Below are 18,750 nucleotides of genomic sequence, written 5' to 3'. Positions count from 1 at the left end.
TGCTCTAATTTTTTTAAACAAAGCACTTGCCACTTTTCCCACAAATCAGAGAATCGTAGAATCATTTAAATTGGAAAAGACCTTTAAGATCATAGAATCCAAGCATTAACCAAGCACCTCTGTGTTCACCACTAAGCTGTATCACCAAGTGACACATCCACACATTTGAACACTTCCAGGGATAGTGACTCCACCACTACCCTGGCCTTACCACCTTTTCTGTGAATAAACTTTTTTCATAAAATCAAATCTAAACCTGCTCTGGTGCAACTTGAGGCCATTTCTTCTCATCCTCTCACTTGTTAATTGTTCTTTGTTGTGGTCTGAAATGTTTGGTTTGTTTTGCAAATTCAAGCTTAATTTACCAGTGGGTGGATTATTTGCACCAGATGCTAGTTTGAAAAGTTTATCTCTCTTAAAACTTTTCACCTGAGGACAGAAGAAACCAGCCTGTTTGCTCAGCATCTGTAATCTTCCACATGGAAGCAAATTTTAAAGACACACCATTGTAATGTTTGATACTGGTTCTTTTAGAAAGGCAGAGGTTTACATATGGTCACAAGTGGAGAAGTCAGACAAAGAAAAAAAAAAATCATTAGAGAAAGGAAATTTAAAGGACTTTTATTTTAAGGCTGGAATGTAATTTTGAGCACAACCCAAAAGCTGCCTCTCAGAGGGAGAGCATTCAGTTTTTGATAACATATCTCAGTCCCATGGAAGATCATGAATTATTTGGAAATTATATCGTTAACTGGTTTACTTCCAGCAAACTTCCTCTCCCGTTGATAGCATTTCAGTGCCTCTGTCCATCCTGGACTTGCCATCTGTGATTTCTTTGTTCCATGCAAGAGTATCCATCATTTTTTGGATGTTGTAGGCAATGAAGTCATCTAAGCAATGAAATACTTCTAATAAAATAAAGTACATCATAGATTAGGAATGTTTTCTCATATACCATGTTGAGACATTCAAACCCATTTAAACTGATGGGATTTCCACAGTTCAGGTAACAATCTGTATCTATGGACCTAATGATCTTCAAAAAACCTGAATTTAATTGTGGGATTCAGCTGGCCGATGAAGACTTGGAGCTGGTGGCTGTTTATTTGTAGTCACATGTCCAACCTCCCTGTAATCAGCAGGGATGTAGTGAGAGCAGCCAGTGGAGTCTGAAGAAGGAGTTCAGCTATCAAAATGGTGCTTCAGTTTTGGAATACGTGAAAATACACTCTAAATTTTCATTGGCTGCCAATTAGATCTCTGTTGTCTGCTAAGAGCATCTTAGGCGTGTGCATACCTTCAGTATGGACACCAACAACATAAGCACTTGTGTTTAAGTGTCTTCAATTACTCTTACTCCATCACCTCAAATACTCTTCTTTGAAAAAACAATCCGTCATTTACAACTTTCTGTCCATGTGTAGGATATGTTGCCATCTCAGATTAAAAATAGATGTTACATGTTGTCCTGAGATCAAGGAACATCTTTTACGAATAATGAGTGTTCCCAAAGATCACTCATTGTCAGTTTGACTCCCTTTTGACAACCTCAGGAAAGGAATAATAATGGTGACATTGAACAAGTATTGAAAAAAAAAAAGTGACAGAAGCGAGTGCCTTAAAGAAATACTCTGATATTTTCTTAAGTCATAAAGACTATTTCAAGACATTTTAATTAATTTGTTAGTTTAACTAATCAAGTTTACTTTACTTTCTAGGAATGATTTCGAAGAGTATTTTGACATTTTGATCACAAATGCTTTGAAACCTGGTTTCTTTTCCCATACACCAAACCAAAGACCTTTCCGAACTCTTGGTAAGTTGCAGCTGTATGTCCCTTCTCGTCTGCTTACCTCTACGGGGGGGAAAAAAAAAAAAGAAGAAAAAAAAGGCTACTGAATACTGGCAGTGGGGTGGGAAGTGGACTAAAATTCTGTTAAGACTGAGGAGCATTGAGAAATTAAAAATTACAGTGTTGAAGACAATGAAAAGACAGAGCTGTGGTAGTAATTAAAATTACATTGGGGGCTCAGATATTGCATCATTAATGCAAAAATAATCTTTTTCTTTAGTGTGCTCACAGGGCCATGCTCAGAAAACAAAATTTAGTTCTGGAAATAAACAAAGCAGAAATATTTAAAGAATTTAAAGGAAATTCAGAGAACTGTACAAATGAATTGTAAAGCTGAAGGAAAGAATTTATGATGGAAATCTAACAGCATTAAGTGTGTTTACTTTGGCTAAATAATGACAGAGTAGGTAGAAAGGAAGTGCCCCTGTACCCACTTAATTTAATTAAAACAATCTGAAACACTTGGCAATGTTGTCCATTCGGTAATTAAGGTTGTAACACAGGAGGTTTATAAGAGCAGTGTTCATTGAATTACAAATAACAATGTAACATTGCTGAAGATTTTTCCATATTTTGGTAAATACCTTTATGATTAAGCTATCTGAAAATTAATCTTATAGCCAAAATAACTTAAGTCAGCATACACTGAACCATAGTTTATCATTTTCAAAGTCAGCATTCCAGCCCAAAAGAATTTTTGTGCCTGGAACTTTTGCAGTAAAACTGAAACAAGCAGCAAAAATACATATTGAAACTACCTTTTAATGTTTAACATATTTATATAGGAAAATAAGAAGTATCTTGGGTTTTTAAAGGATTAGTTCAAATAGATGCCAAGTAGGCAATTGGGGGAAAAAAGTAATCTCAGAAGGGAAATCGAAACTGTTTCTAAGAAAGGAGAGAGGACAGTAAAATCATAAAGGCTGAAAAAGGCTTAGTTCTGCAACCATTCGATTTAGTTTCATTCAAGGCAAGTTGAAAATAAAATGTAATTCACTTTAGATTTCTTTTAAACAATCTGATTAGTCTGACTTCCTGAGGAAATCCTGCTGTGTCCCTCTGTCAGTAATCCAGCCAGCAATTTTTGGACCTGTTGGCCAGTTTTAGTAAATTTAATAGGCAGCCAAAAAGCTCCAAGATACTTTGGTGAGGTGGGGGGTTTTGTGCAAAAAAGGGCAGAATATAAGGAGAAGACAAAGTTTCTCTCTCCACTGGTAATATGTAGCATTGGCATAATCACCACATTACACTGTAAGGACCAATTTTCATGAAGCTGTTTCTTTCTCTGCTTTCAAACAGGAGCAGCATTATCTGGAGTCCTCTTATTGACTTAGTGGTTTTCATTCAGTTTATGTCTTGACAATGCAAAGGGGCTCAAATGCTGGTCAATCACTCATTACGCTGATACCTTATTAATCCAAAATAAAATGTGGTTTCTGTTCTGGATGCTTCACTGTCTAAATAGATAAGGGACACAGACATAACTAAAACAATCATCAGATAAATAATTTGTTGAAACCAGTAACCTGGATGTCTATTTTTTTTCTTAATATGTTTGTATTTGAATGGCAGTAACTGATTTCTTCTGAAAGACCAACCACAACATTCAAAGCAAAGACTTAGGACAGGTTTCTAGAGACATGTTTCAAAGTACCATAGAGTTTGTTTAAGAGTACATGAAGTTTAAACCATAAAAGTAGGAGCATCTCTATGAAAATATGCCAGAAATTATAATACATTTCTATGTTTATTTTGCTGCCCTACCTCTGTGTTCCTTACAGCAGCTGAAACAGTATACGGTGATGCTTCTAAAATGTCAATGGGGAGCAGTTTTCCAGTTTTCAGTGGTTTTTTTGAGGATTTCTTTCATATCAGAACCACTGAAAATTCAAAATTTCAGTTTCTAGCTTCTTTCTTCCTGTTGACACTACAGACTAGAGAAGAGTTGGCCCACTTTACTGCAGATCAAGGAGACAAAATTTCCATATTTTTTCCTTTGAAAAAGTAAAAATGTGTAGGTGGACATCATAGTAAATATTTTCTTAAAGCACAGAGACTAAACTTTTGCAAAGTTAATTTAGGGGAAAAAAAAAAAAAAAACCTTGTTCTAGAAAAAATGTGTTGTAGAAAATGAACTGAAGTAACTGCTTATCATTGTTACCCATTTCTCCAGGTCTGAGTCTCAGCCATGTTCTTCCAAGCATCAGTAGGTCTGAGCTGCAATAAATTCCTAATGATACCGTATTTTTTTGTGTTATAAATGGGCTTAAGGTTAAGGCACAAAATATGGAATGTGTTCTTAATATCCCTAGTGTTGCATTGTGCACTGGAGCTAAATGTTATTTATCTATAACAGGACTTCTGCTGCAGATTTACTAAAGGAAAGGTTTTGAAGTTTACTAAAGAGAAGGATAAGTTATTTTCAGTGAGTGAGTTCAAAAGGCAATTGTATTCAGTAGGCATTTGAAGGAGACCAAGAATCAGGACGAGATGACAAAGGAGGCATTGTCTGGAAATGTGATATTGGGTAACAGCTCTGAAAAAGTGTTTTTTTCAGTAGACAAGTAATTTTAGAGCTAATCCATTTAGAAACCATGAAAAATTATTTTAAATGCTCAGTTAAAATTGCATCACTATTTCAATTTTGTTTTCAAGATGTGCATCATTTAAAGCAACTAAAACAGTGTTTGGAAGCCTAAAAGATTTGTGTGACTGGGGCACAGAAAAGCACAACAATTATTTATTTAATTTTGCATAACTGTCTTTCACTGTACCATTCTGTTACATGGAGGAACAGTTTATATGTATCTTTACAGATTTTAGGACAGTTACATTTATTTTGACCTGGCAAAATGGTTTTTATAATTAAGGGTAACTTATGTAGCAAAGGATATATTTTGTGAGAACAGTACTGTACATAAAAATACACCCAGACTTCATTATCATAATATGAATACTCCATAAATTACTTGTTATTCACAAGGTTGTATTTTCTTTTACATCAAGAAATTCTTCTCATGATTTGTGAAAGTACTAATAATGTCATGAGCTCCAGGACCTAAGGATCAGGTTGAAAACATTTGTGCAAATCCTATGTTGACAGGGAAGGATTTTCTTTGCTTTCAACAGATACATCCAGCTTAAATTAATTTCTCATTCCACTAAAAAGGCTTGAAGGATTATAAATAGAAAATGCAGTTGTGAATTACAAGATTATCTGCAATACATGAAGATTTCTGTAACATTTGACAACAGAGCTTTCCCTTTATCACGTCACTTTTTAATGCATATCAAATTACTAGCCTGACTGCCAGTCCTGATCATTGCCAAATATATCTTTTACAATCCAAAATTATAATTGAAATGCTAAAGATAACTGTTAATTCCCGGGAAGCCTTCTCTAAATCTCTATTCACCGAGAAGTCTGCTTGGTCTTAAAGAAGGCTTATATATCTTTTATTTTCAGCTCAGGCACAGCTGTCTTTTCTGATCTGGGTTGTTGGGGTTTTTTTTGGTTTTTTTTTTTTACATAAATTGTAAATGTATTGTTGACTGTTCAGTGTCTGAATTTGAAACACTTAAGAACTTACGTATACCCTCATGTGTATGTACAGAGTGCATGAATCTATAGATGACAGTGAATGCCACATTTCAAAGCCTGCTTTCAGTTACACTTCTAGGCTGTCTGCCTTGCTCCCGAACTTGAATTTCTGTCCATCTTAAGGTGCCTCTGCTGCAGAATGTAGCTTCCAATTTAAGAAACTTTCAGTCCTCTAATTTTTTATGATTTTCTGGTAACTGCCATTTTAATGATTCTGTGCAGAAGCTATTTTCCTCCTTCATTCATTCTTCACCACTCTTCTAAAAATACAAGAAAATTCTATAAGCCAAAAGGACCAATTAGAAAAGAAAATAAGGAGACAGGATATAAGACACGTTACCTCTGGACTGAAGACCATCTTTGGTTATTAGGGACTGCAAGACTTCAGAAGGTAGTGATCCCATCACCTTCAGAAGGTCTGCTACTTGAGTTTTCTTTTGCCATCTTTTGTGAACAGCTGGGTTTGACTATGCCAGAGATGGGCTGGGGAGCTGGTGGTGGGAAGGGGGAGCATGGGAGGAGGTAGAGCAAGAACAGAGCAGTACATGGAAACATGCAGAGGAAAGAGATTTCATGCTGATGGGGTTTTCTGAATTTCAGGTCTTTGCTTTTTTGACCTCCTTGTTGCCTCAAGGAGGACTTTTGCGATAAGACTAACGTGTCAAACGTAGCTTAAAATTATGTACCCATATACTGGGCTGACTGGGGCTCCCAGCTGGCCCTCCAGCCACAGCAGGAGATGCATCACTGTCCTCCCAGGGGTCTCAGAGCTCAGGAAGCCTTTTGCAGGGAAGCCCACAAAGGGCTGCATCTCTCCTCTCTCAGGAGGCACAAGCAGAATGACAACAGCACCAGCAAAGGGCACCTGTGTAATCTTTTCCTCCAGTGGCTCAGGGTGTTCCTTTACGTAATGCAGCTGTGCTTGTTGCCATTCTTCTGGAGATGGTGCCTCTCCATATCAGTCTGTGTGGATATATTCTATGAGGCCACATAATAATGCATTTTTGCTGGGAGCTTGTGACAGAACAGTATGTAAATGTTGCAGTGGTTGTGCACTGCATTATTCAGGAGCTATCGGGTCTACAACCATTTCCCATATCTCTTCTACAAGAAGATGCCTTTATATTGTTATAATATCCCACAGTGCCATATGGCCCTTAAAAGCCATGCTACTCTATTTAAAGGAAATGCTGTTTAGCAATTCTTTACAGTGTATTAGCACTGTTTTTCAGTGCTTTCCAGCTATTTAGGAAAGAAAAAGGATTATAACTAACAAGTTATATTTTGTACAAATCTTTTTGTACCTCACAGGATCATGATGTTAATATCATGAGTCTCTTACTACTCTAATATCACAAACAGGTTCTGTAATAAGCTGGCAGTAGGATGTCCACTGTTGAAAGGGGTAAAGTAACTTGTTCTGTACCCAAGCCACCACTGAGAAATAATTCCCTACTTTTATCTCAGCCAGGGATTTTCATTTTATCCATGACTTCTGCAGAAAAGGGAGTTTATTTTTAAGCAGCTGATTAGTATGGATGATTATACTGACAGATATACTGACAGATATTCAGTGATAGAACCTGTTTTTTACTTTCATTATGAAAAACTATAAGGATCATGGAAGCACCTTATAAAGATGCTTCCTTCTGGTGACACGCTCTTTGGCAGCATGATCAATGTCTGACTCCACTTTCTGAAAAGCAGGCTAGGGCAGGCTGGTAGGGCTGACAGCAGGAGACACATCTTAAGAAATTTCATCTCATATACCAGGGTTTGTTTTCATACAGATATTCATAATCCACTGGAAAAGCTCGGAGATTGTTTCAAAAAATCCACAATGTCAGGTTTCTTGGATTACTGTTTCACCTCCTATCCTTTGTTTAAATGAACTTAGTCTAAAACTATTCCACTTTGTGTACTGCCTTTGCAAAGATATCAGCCACTCCACAGATTTTTTTTTTCTGCAGTGTAAACAGCTGTCTCAGAGACTTCTGGTTTCCTGATATTATTTATGTTTTGTAGACAAACATTTAAAAAAGCAACAGATGTTACCTTGTAATCAAAGGGATTTACCAATTAATCTTTTTAAGGTTTCCTAGATAGTACCTGTGTGTAGTTTAAAATCAACACTTCATGAATCATTTGAGAATAGAGGTGATCATTTCCTATCATGTCATCAGTGTTTGTAATTAAGCCATGGGATACATAAGATGGGAATCTTTAAACAGTTCTGATACATTAACAAACTCTTTTCTAATAGTTATATTTTACTTCAGTTTTGATAAACATAGTCTTAGTAGACAGTAACAGTTTGGATTTGGGGTTTTGCATGTTCAGTACCAAGTTATGTGTGAAAGCGTTTAAAACAGGTGTGAAAAGCAGAATAAAGTTGGGCCAGCACTTGCTCACATCCTTTTGCAGAGCAGGCTGTTAAAGTCACAGGCTTCATTCTTTCTGATAATTTCCAAAGTCCATTGTAACAGAATGATTTTGTTCCATTACAGAGATAATGAATTAGAAATTGAGAACACACGATTGGTTACTAATTGGCAGTGTATCGTTTATAAATCTTTTGTGAAATGCAAGGGACACTGCAGTTTGCACTGATAGTGTGTGTACTCACTACTACAGTGACATAGTTAAATTGGTGTAGGTTCTTCAAGTCGTGACTCTGTAGTGACTCTGTAGTAGTTAGACCATGTGGAAGCCAAAGAATGACTTTCCCTTACAACACATTCCTCTTGGCAATCTGAGCTGGGAAGCCATTTCTTTTCTTGGGAAGAGGAGTGGAGTGAGTGGGTTTTGTTCTGTTTGGGGTTGATTTTGAATGGGCCTTACTGGTACTTGCTGGCTGTGAGGCCAGATTGTCATTACATCGTTTATACAAATTTATTTATATGAATGATGGGTTCACTCAGGCATTTTACAGCACATCAGAAGCAGCAAAGCTCTGCTTCTGTTTCTGCCAGGAGGGCACCATGTTGGCCTGACTACAGCAATTCACTATAAACCTGGAGCATGGGCCAAGGGCTGGGATTTCAGCTGATTCCTGAAACTGGCCATGGGAGGTACCTGGTTATCAGCTGCATCGCCCAATGGCAATTTGGTTTGGTGCTCCTTCTTGAGCTCCTTTGGCTCAACCATATTAGCAGAAGAGCTACCAGGACACAGACTGTTTCTTTAATATTTACTCTGTTTGCCTAAGCATTGAGGATTATGTAATCTCATGGTATATATGGGTAGGAATTTCCACCCATCCCTTACTGCAAACCTCTATCAATGGTGCAATTTCAACCACATTTGAGTCTGGCCTAGCATTCTCAGAGATATTACAGCCTCAGCAGGCTGGAGAAGAAAAGATGGGCCTATCACTGCCAACACAGAGTAAGGCTGCAGTATAAACTTCCTCTTGATTAGGTATCTGAGTATCCATCCATTTGAGCCTAGCTACAAATGACCCAGCTACTGGAAGCCATGAGACCCATGGGAATACCCATGAGACTGCACCCTTACAGACATTCAGTGAATACAACAGCATGACACAACTTCATAGGAAGATAGTCCCCATTGTTGTTCATAAACAACTTCTTGTCTATTTAATTTATTTTTTTTTTAATAATTAAACAGTGTTTGAAGTAGGGCATCTTTTTATTGCTGAGTATTGAGATAAATGCTGAGCTGTGGATGAATTCTCCTGTGCCCATCCTTTAAAAGAAAAAAACTTACAGTAAATGTGTCAGGCCAAAGTCTTTATATGTTTGCATAGTGTTCAAAGTCCTTCAGTGGATAAAAGGAATAAGGAGTTATTCATCCGAAAATCAGAACAGTGAAAAACTGCAACTTGCTTCTGCATAAAGACAGCAGGGGTTGCTTCAGCTGATTACCTTTGATATTAAATAGCGTGTTTGGCACAGAGCTGATAAGAATATTACAGAAAGCTAGTTCAAAGAAAGTTAAAACTGCTGTTTTCAAAAGCATGGTATCTACAATATTCCTTTTGTTAAAACTGAAAAACATGTTTAGCATAATTGCTAAGTACTCCAAAACAGAATTCTTTGTGTATAGAGAGTATATTTTCATTTTTAAAAGGAGCTACAATAACTCCTACAGTAACACTACTACAAAATCCTAGCTATTGATTATAACGTTATATTCAAGGTCTTGAAGGATAAAGCTCAAACCCCTGTTCTTTAAGGTATTGGGCAAGGATGTGATAAGAGTCAATTTTTGTCTTCAAGGAGCCCACAGGCAGACCAGATAAACGAATGGTAGAAAAACAAAAGCACTGGCTTTTCTGTTTGAGCTAAGGAACCAAGATATTGAATGACCTTCCCTGAATCTTATCTCTGGCAGATATGCATATTCACCTAAGACATCAAATGTCCTAATCCAGAAGCAGTGAAGAACTGTAAACTGACTTTGAATAAGGACACCTCAGTCTTGAACTGTGAAAATCCTTTTAGCCCTTTTTAAATATTCAGAATAATGGAAAAATTAACATTATTTCAATTAATCATGCTAGATTTAATTTTTATGGTTCATTAATATAGCCTTTATAGTTTCAAGGAATTGGATCCATGAACTTTATGTGTTCTATACTGAAATGAATCAAATTATTCAATAGTTATCCAGTAATTATTTCAAAATACTGAAAGTGATAAGCTCAATTAGTTGTTTATTTTGGAAGATAGCTGCATACCAGTGGTTCAGGCCTTGTTTATGTTTTATTTTAATGAAAGAAACTTCCTTCATAGAGTACCATGTCAAATGCCTTTAAACACACACACCATGTGACTGGGAGATCATTAAAAGTCAACATCTACAGAAAATCCTCAGTCATAGTTTTGTGATCAACTTCTGGTGTTGTTTCTTTATTGTCTTTTATTTCAGAATGCTAGCAGAGAGTAGAACTGTGGTAGAGTGTGATCTGGGTTGTACCAGAGAGATAAGGCAGGGAAATTGCCACACTTAGGAAGCCAAATTAATTTAAAAAAAAAAAAAAAAAAAAAAAAAAATGCAGCTTCTCTTCACAGCAGAATGAGCTACAGGCTTGTCAACCCAAGCCTCTCCTGCCAGTGGGTGCCCACAGAACATAAATTGCCATAGCCTAAGTCTGTGTTTTCAAAACCAAAGTCAAAATGCCTAAATGACCACTCTGTATTCCAGACAAAATAGTGCTCAGGAAACAGATTATCTAGCTCAAGGGAATTCTTCTCCAAGACATGAAAATGTTATTAAAAGGAGATGATTTTTTTTTCTCCTTCATATTCTCGAAGAAAAACAGGCAAGATTTAGAAGATTTAGAAGATTTAGAAGCAAAGCAGTGAGCACTCAACTTAGACTGTGTTTATGGTGTGATGCATAAAAATGTTTGGGATTTATGGCAGATTTTACACTGAATGTGGAGACCCAGTTCTGTATGGAAGACAAAAGCAAATGCACATTTCCATACATGAGCAAGGCTTGCCAAGCCAAGCTCTTATTAGCTCTGAGATTAGCTCAGCTGGTTAGAGCATGGTGCCAATAACACCACCGAGTTTGTTGCAGCAGTTCTCATGTTTATGTTTCCATAGAAATGCTAAAGAATGTCTAGCAATTTTTTATACATATTATTTGATTCAATACCCACAATTCTAGACTAGAAAGGTAGAATTATGGTTATGAATATCTTTTCACCTTCATTGTGTTTCTCAGCACATACAAGAGTGTCCATCAAGAGTGTCCATGACTTGGGGGGAAGAACTAAATTGAAAATTTCAGAAGACTGAAAGGAACACTAGGGAGACAAACCATGCACAACTCAGCAGCTTTTCTGGCATTAAGAGAATACATACTTCCATTTGATTTGGTTTGTGCAATTTTATTATTAGATGGTTAAACATACATTTTATTTTGTCCATGGAATAATAAATGTTCCACTGGAAAGCTTATAAATTTATGTAGATTATTACCAGACTCTGCTGCTGTTTCTAAGTAGGATGTTACACCCTTGGTAGCTTATTCAAAACCTGGCTTTTTTTTCTTGCCAATATCAGAGAAATGGATCATTTTAAGAAGCTTTTGCCAAGCCATTCACTCACTCCTCCCCCAGCAGGATTGGAGAGAGAATCAGAGAACAGCAGAGCCCCATCACACGTAAGATTGACTTGAGAAGGCAAACGCCATCACTCTGTGTCTCCCTTCTTTCTTCCTCCCCTCATTTTATATACTGGGCATGATGTCACATGGTCTGGAATATTCCTTTGGTCAGTGGGGGTCACCTGTCCCAGCTGTGTCTCCTCCCAAACTCCTATGGCACCTCCAGCTTTCCTTGCCAGCATGGAAGTACTAAAACCAGAAGAAGCCTTGACTCTGTAAGCTCAGCAATAACAAAAATATTTCTATTTTCGTCACTGTGCTCAACACAAATCCACAGCTAAAACACAGCCCCCTACTGGCCACCCGGGAGAAAATTAACCCTCCACCAGAGAAAACCACCACGCTCTCTGAAACAAAAATTGACTCAGAATTACATTGTAAGGGCGCTGGGGATATGTCAAAAATAAGAGGTCTGTTTTGAAACAATGAAGTACCAGGAATAGATACAGAAACCACAGTGTGTAGAAACTGCTCTTGCTGTCAGGCATTTATCCTCAGCCAGCTGACACTGCAGGTAATGAAGAACCAGCAGACCTGGCCCCTGGAGGGCTCTGCACACAACACCTTGGCCCATTGACCCAGTGCTGCGCTTCCTGTTGCAGAGCCTTCACACTGTGTTTCTGCACCTGGGTCTGAGTCCCAGCTGAGAAGTGCTCATTGCTCATTACAGACCTGCAGTGCTGATCAAGAGCCCCAAGGAACCCAAAGGTCTTGCAGAAGTGCATAGGATGCCTGAGGGATGGATCAGTACAAGTTTGTAAACTTTACCGGCTCACTAATATTTATTGCAAACCTGTGAGAAATAACTTCATGTCATAGTTCTTAAAACAATGTCAAATTCCAAACAGAATTCCTGGAAAAAAGGAAAATTACCTGTGAAATGGGGACTTACCAGTATGACTTTGCAGGGCAAAAAAACATTGTTTCACATATCTAACATGTGCATAAACAATACGTGATAGAAGGAGTTTTATTCATCCTTATGCTTCATGAGGTTTTGTTCATCTTTGTTCTCCATTAATTGTTTTCATCTGTAGAATTCAAAAGAGGTAGGTAATTAGACAACCTTATAAAGAGTTACCTTGTGATTTGATTTGTAACCAATTTAGAAATTGAAATTGAGGCAGTCTGTAGTAAAGCAAAAATAAAATTGTGTATGGTGCATTCTTAGCAGAGCAAGAGCTGGCAACTGATGCAGAAAGCTTCCCTTCAGCATAGTTTCCATGAATCTGTATGTGCTGGTTTTGATTAAGGAGCTTTAGAGTTCTCTTGTGTGTTCTCCAAGATGTCAAGCTTTTATTAAGGTTAGTCTGTGGAATTGTTTTTTGCAGAAAGCACATTTTGCTTTTTGTGCTGCAGATTTGCTCTTGGAAGCAAGTAGTGAAAGGAGCCCTAGAATGAGCTGAGAACATGTGGAGGAATCATAACCAAAGCCTGGGCTGAGATCTGCTTCAGTTTGATATGATAGCTGATCTCTGCCTCAATTTCCCAGTTTTTTTAATACTGCAGCTTACCCAATGTTTATGAAGCACCCAGGAGAACTGCAAAGTGATAAGTGGCAGAGGACATGTGCAACAAACAGCAGATGTGGATTGATCACACATGGGGTAAATATTGAGTGTGTAGAGAGTCACCTTGTTCAGAAGCAGCTCTGCCTCTCCCACCAAGCAGAGGGAAATAATAGGTCAGAGAATACAAAAATGGACATTTCTTGGCTGGTAAGCGATTGTGGGGCACTGCATTGTTTAAGTGAGTCTATGTCCTCTGCAGCTAGTGTTTCAAAAGGAATTAGTTCTTGCAACCTGAAAGCTCAAGAACAAAAGTGATGTACCATCTTCTTCCTCACTGTCTTTGTTCTTCAATCTGTCTTTATTATTCACATTGGGCTCCAGATGTCTTAAACTTCAGTATGTATGCTGCATGTTTTTCTACGTAGAGTTAGCAACCCCAGGACTTTTTCTCTTCATTAGCAAATATGTCCATTTTAACTTGATTCTTATCTGCTGTAAAACTACTTCATACACTATTACTGGCCACAGATTCCAGCTGCCTCTTTGATACTGCCAGACTAAGGCTGAATGCTCCAAGACTATTATTTTTTCTGGACTAATAGTAGCAAGAGATTTTATCTGTGAAATTCCTGCATAGAGAGATCTGGCACAATGCTCTTGATTCTGAGAAACAAGGTAAAGCATTTTCATGTAAACACCCAAGTGGTTTTGCAAACCACACAAAATGCACAGATAAGGAACTGGAAAGGTAATCATAGATTGGTTTGGGTTAGAGGGGGGCCTTGAGGATCATCTAGTTCCAACCCCTCTGCCATGGACATGGACAGCTTCAGGTAGACCAGGTTGCTCCAAGCCCCATCCAACATGGAATTGAGTACCTCCAGGGAAGGGGCATTCACAACTTTCCTGGGCAACCTGTTCCAGTGCATCACCAGCCTCACAGTAAAGATTTTTTTCTAATATCTAATCTAAAGCTACTCTCGATTTAAGCCCATTTCCCATTGTCCTGTCGCTGCAATGTCCTTGTAAATACTCTTGCCCCATCTTTCTTGTAAGTTTCCTTCAAGGCAGCAGTTAGGTCACCCCAAAGCCTTCTTTCCTCCAGGCTGAACAATCACAGTTCTGTCAGCCTTTCCTCATAGAAGAGGTGCTCCATCCCCCTGATCAACTCTGTGGCCTTCCTCTGGGCTCGCTCCAATAGGTCTGTCTCCTTCCTGTGCTGAAGACCCCAGAGCTGGATGCTGTACTCCAGGTAAGGTCTCAGGAGAGAAGGATGTTGAGGGACTGTGTCAAAGGCCTTACAGGAGTCCAGATAAATGACATTTGTAGCTTTTCCCTTATCCACTGTTGCATTTACTCCATTACAGAGAGCCACTAGGATGGTCAGACAGGATTTTCCCTCGGTGAAGCCATGCTGGCTATCTGGCATCACCTCTATGTCCTCCATGTGCCTTAGGAAGTGTCAGAGCAATCCTTTTACTTCTTCAGAAGACTCATTACTACAAATCTTTCATGTTAGTCTTCCCTTCAGAGGATAACTAAATATACTTTGCCAGAAAGGAATAGTTTCCATTTTTACTTGCCATCTCCAGCCCAGTCGCATTGTTCTGAGATTTACAGTGACTGTTTCACACGTAAGAACTCTTCCTGTTTGTTAGAACATTCATTTCCTAACATTTTCTGTTTTGTTTATTAAATATGAAGTTGTACTGTATCTCAACAGATCCTACAGGAACAAGTTGTTACCTGACACACCTGACTCCTTAGCAGACCTTAAACATCTTCTTAAATCTCTGCCAGTTGTTCTAACCCTGTCATACTCTTTGTCCCTCCTTTGAATTCATCCATGACTGTGATCCATAGGGCCATGAAATTGTCCCCACATCTCAAGAGTGAACTTGTTGTCACATCTCTGTCTTCCATCACACGTTCACACCTTCTCCTTCCCTTCTTTTGCAATGTTTTCTATCTAGAAGGAATAGTAATAATATAAAATGCAGTAGAGACTGTAATAAAATCATCCTTATTGCAAAAAAAATTGCAAAATCACCATTGGGATTCATTGATGATACATGAACAGAGATATGACTCCAAGGAGAGAGTCTAAAGTCACTGTTAGGTCCCAGACTCTTTTGATGCCTCTTGAACATTAGCTTAAGCAAAGGGGAACAAAATATAAGGCAAAAATATATATCAGGAAAAAAGTTCATTTGCTACAGAACAAAACCACCCAGTGTGATTGTGGGTATGTTTCATATTCTTTCATATCTATGATTTTAAACTATTAGTGGCAGTTACTATATTTTCTAAGAGAAGATGGTCCTTAACTATGTAATTATATTCTAATTACATATATTTTTCTTTGATTGTTACTTGAGTGCCAAGTATTATGAATAACCTATAAAGACACTCACTATTTAATACGTATATGAAGCAGTGCTGAGGTAGTGTCTTCCCTGTTCAGCAATATTCAAGTTTCAGTATGATTTTTACATGTGTAATGAAACGCTTCTCTGCTACCATGAGATAAAAAGAATTCTTGAGTCAACAAGCCAGAACCCCTCTCTCAGTAGTCTCAGATGTTAGCTTTTATTTCCAGAGAAAAAGAAAGATTGTTCTAAGGCATCCAGTTTTCCTTAGAAATACTGGGTTTGGCTGGGGTTCTTCTTTTTAATTACTAAAGCTGAGCAAGGCTTTAGTATCTACTATCTGCAGCTACACTTGTACAGTTACTAACAGACATGGAGTTGTGTGGGTTTGATTATCTGATTATTTATTTTTAGTTCCCAAACTTATTTTTCTGCATTTAGAATCTTAAGTTAGTTCTTAAAGGTTGATGTAAAACTGCCCTCCTTCAGATGCAGACAATATTTGGAGCTGGAACTTCAGACAGAATGAATCAATAAAATGAAAGTAGGGATTTGAGATAGTGTCATAAAAGACGAAAAAAGAGGGGAACTACTTATAAATTATAAATGAACCTAGTTGTATATATAGTTTTGATATAAAAGTTAATGAAAATGTCTATTGTGTATTCCAGATAAATCAGTATGTGCGATAACTATGCATACTCATGTCTCCTATGCAATCATTATTCCCTTTGAAATAGCATATTTTAGGGAATTGAAAAAATTAAAAAGCTAAGGGACCTTTTGCAGCAGGATCCCTATATTGCTTTGTGGGAATACATTTCTTCAGAATCAAATTGTCTATTCCAGTTTTCATATATGTTTTATACCTAAAGTAGTAAGGTGTAGGGGAAAAAGTTCTCTGTTTTTCTGTAACTGAGGATTAAAGAACTTTTGTTCTTTTTTTGGTCCTTGGGGTTGGTTTGTTTGGTTTTTTTTTAAGTCAAAGGCCAAGGTAAATGATGGCAGGGAGTTCTTCCCCATTACGCTTAAGTGTCAATTTTCAGTGGGGAAAAGAGCAAATTTCAATATGCCTTATTTCAGGATGTATTACTAGAGAGACTTTAAAAGGTTTGGATAAACTGGAAGACTACAGACTACTCAGTGCAAAGAAGATGCTTTGTGTATCTCACTTTGATTTTAGTTGAGAAACTGAGACATTTTTCTGAAGTGACAGGTTAGGTCAGAACTGTCTGATGGCCCTCATCTCATCTTCTCTGTTTCCCTCTGTGTTCTGCTTCCACCTCATGTACACCCTGGACAGAACAGCTACGGACAGGTGCTTGAACTGAACTGTATATTCCTGAAATGTTTATGTCAGGCTTTTTCCTCAATTACCTACCTTTCCTAATTTATTTTAATTGGAAATGGTTTCTGGAAAAGCTTCTCCCTCTCCATGATTGTATAGGAATCTCTAGCAAGACTATGGTACTTATTTTAACATGGTTATTTGTCATAACATTAGAAGTTCCTTCTTTGTAAGGCTCTGGATCTTTTTACAAAACAAAGAGAGAACCAGAATAAAACTGCTCTAGAGAGGGACTGAATTTCTTTCCATACTATTTTGTTCCTTTCCAAGATCCAAATTTAAAAAAAAAACAGAACCAAAAATATCTTATAAAATAAAATAAAAACCTCACAATGAAGAAGTGAAATTACGTATTTATGTCCCCCTTACCCTTGCAAAGAAGAAGTTTTCTTATTTATAAATGCAATTGAATAAAATTATGGAAAAACCCTCACCAAATTTGCACATGAACTGCAATTAAAAATAAACTTGTAGAAGAATAATTTTCCAAAAAGTGATTTTTTTCTTTTCTGAGAAAAAAAGGCTTTGCTTGTATTTCATCATATCAGTGTTTCAAACAGAAAGGCTTTGTTAGCCAGACTGTTCCTGGGAAGGCAGAAAGTTAATGTTTTGACAGTTTTGAAAACAAATTACTTAATCTGTGGGGAGTTGTTATTTTCAGTTCCTGTAACACAACAATCAAAACCTTCTAGAGAAACTTATTTGCTGGCTTCTCTAAGAAAAACTACTGATTTTCTTATAAAAAGTTAAACTTCAGAGCAACTTACTTGCTGACATCTCTAAAGGAACTACTTATTTTCTTGCAAACAAATAAAGCTTCAACCTTATCTCTGCATAGCCTTGGCACAATTTAAGCAGTAAGGCAGATTTTAATAAATGTTTTTGCTTTTTAATAAAAGGTTTTGCTAAAATGAAAAAATAAAACTCTTTTTGAAAAAATAATCTGCTCAAAGGATTCCGTGTTTTTTATGTATTCCCAGAGCAATTTGAAAATACACTATTTTGTACTTTGGTCTTACCAGGCTTTACAGAATAGTGGAAGGACAGAAGTCCTTCCTGAGAGAACTAATTGTTATTAATATGATAAACAGTACTTATGAATTATAATGAAATAGTTTATTTTTTTCCACGGGTGTTATCTGTATTTTTTCCTCAGCTTTATCTCTGGTGTCCTTCCAGAGCATTACTGGCTTTTAGTAGCACTGTTTTTTAGTCCTCTTTATGATTGAACACACATATGTTGGGATTGCTAAGCATGAGAAACATGTATCACTGCCTGTGTAAATTTTAAAATCATGTTCCAGCTTTCAAAAATGATTTTTTACTCTGATTAGTTCAGCCTCCATCTCACCAATCATAAGCCACACCGAAAAAGGCAAGATGATGCAAAGGCAAGAAGGGGAGGTGATCTTCAGGCTATTTCTAGGAAAACAAACAAACAAAAAAGCACCCCACAACAGATTGGACAGCAAAGAATGGACGTGGCCAAAATCACCAGTCAGTTTGGGAAGCCTTAACCTTTTATTTCAGCACATCATGTTAAGGGAATAATTTGTTCTTTATCATTTCCCTGCAGTCAGACAGGGGACTGGCAAGTGCTGATGCACAGGCGGATGGATTTCACAGCTGCTTCCAGGGTACAAAAGTAATTCAGGGATGGCAAAACACACACTAATACCTGAGTGAATCCTGGAAACCATATAGCAAAGTTGATTGGTCTATACACAGGAGTTTTAGGTGATACTCTTAGAAGAGTGCCCATAGGGTATGAAGTTTTACCTCCAGGAATCTTTTAAGTGCTTGCTTTCTTCATGGAGAACATGCCCACGGGGAAACTCTATAGCTTATGTCATCTCGTCTTGTTATACCTTTACAACTGGAAGAACCCACCTGTGCAGGTCCCTTTGTCCTTGTAAAATGATGCATTC

The 18,750-nt window shown here is 37.5% G+C and overlaps 1 protein-coding gene across 2 annotated transcripts in view; it reads left to right on the top strand.

Moving 5' to 3' along the window:
• The window catches only part of NT5DC1 (5'-nucleotidase domain containing 1), a 126,957-nt gene that overhangs the window by 85,272 nt on the left and 22,935 nt on the right, over window positions 1–18,750 (top strand). For both annotated transcript variants that reach the window (XM_040058220.2, XM_040058218.2), the window contains exon 8: window positions 1,719–1,816. In XM_040058220.2, coding sequence (XP_039914154.1) covers window positions 1,719–1,816 — 98 coding nt within the window. The remainder of the gene's footprint in view (window positions 1–1,718; window positions 1,817–18,750) is intronic.

The sequence above is a fragment of the Hirundo rustica genome, chromosome 3, assembly GCF_015227805.2.
Source record: "Hirundo rustica isolate bHirRus1 chromosome 3, bHirRus1.pri.v3, whole genome shotgun sequence".
NCBI lineage: Eukaryota > Metazoa > Chordata > Aves > Passeriformes > Hirundinidae > Hirundo > Hirundo rustica.
The sequence above is the reverse complement of the archived record's forward strand: the minus strand, read 5'-3'. Positions and strand labels throughout refer to the sequence as shown.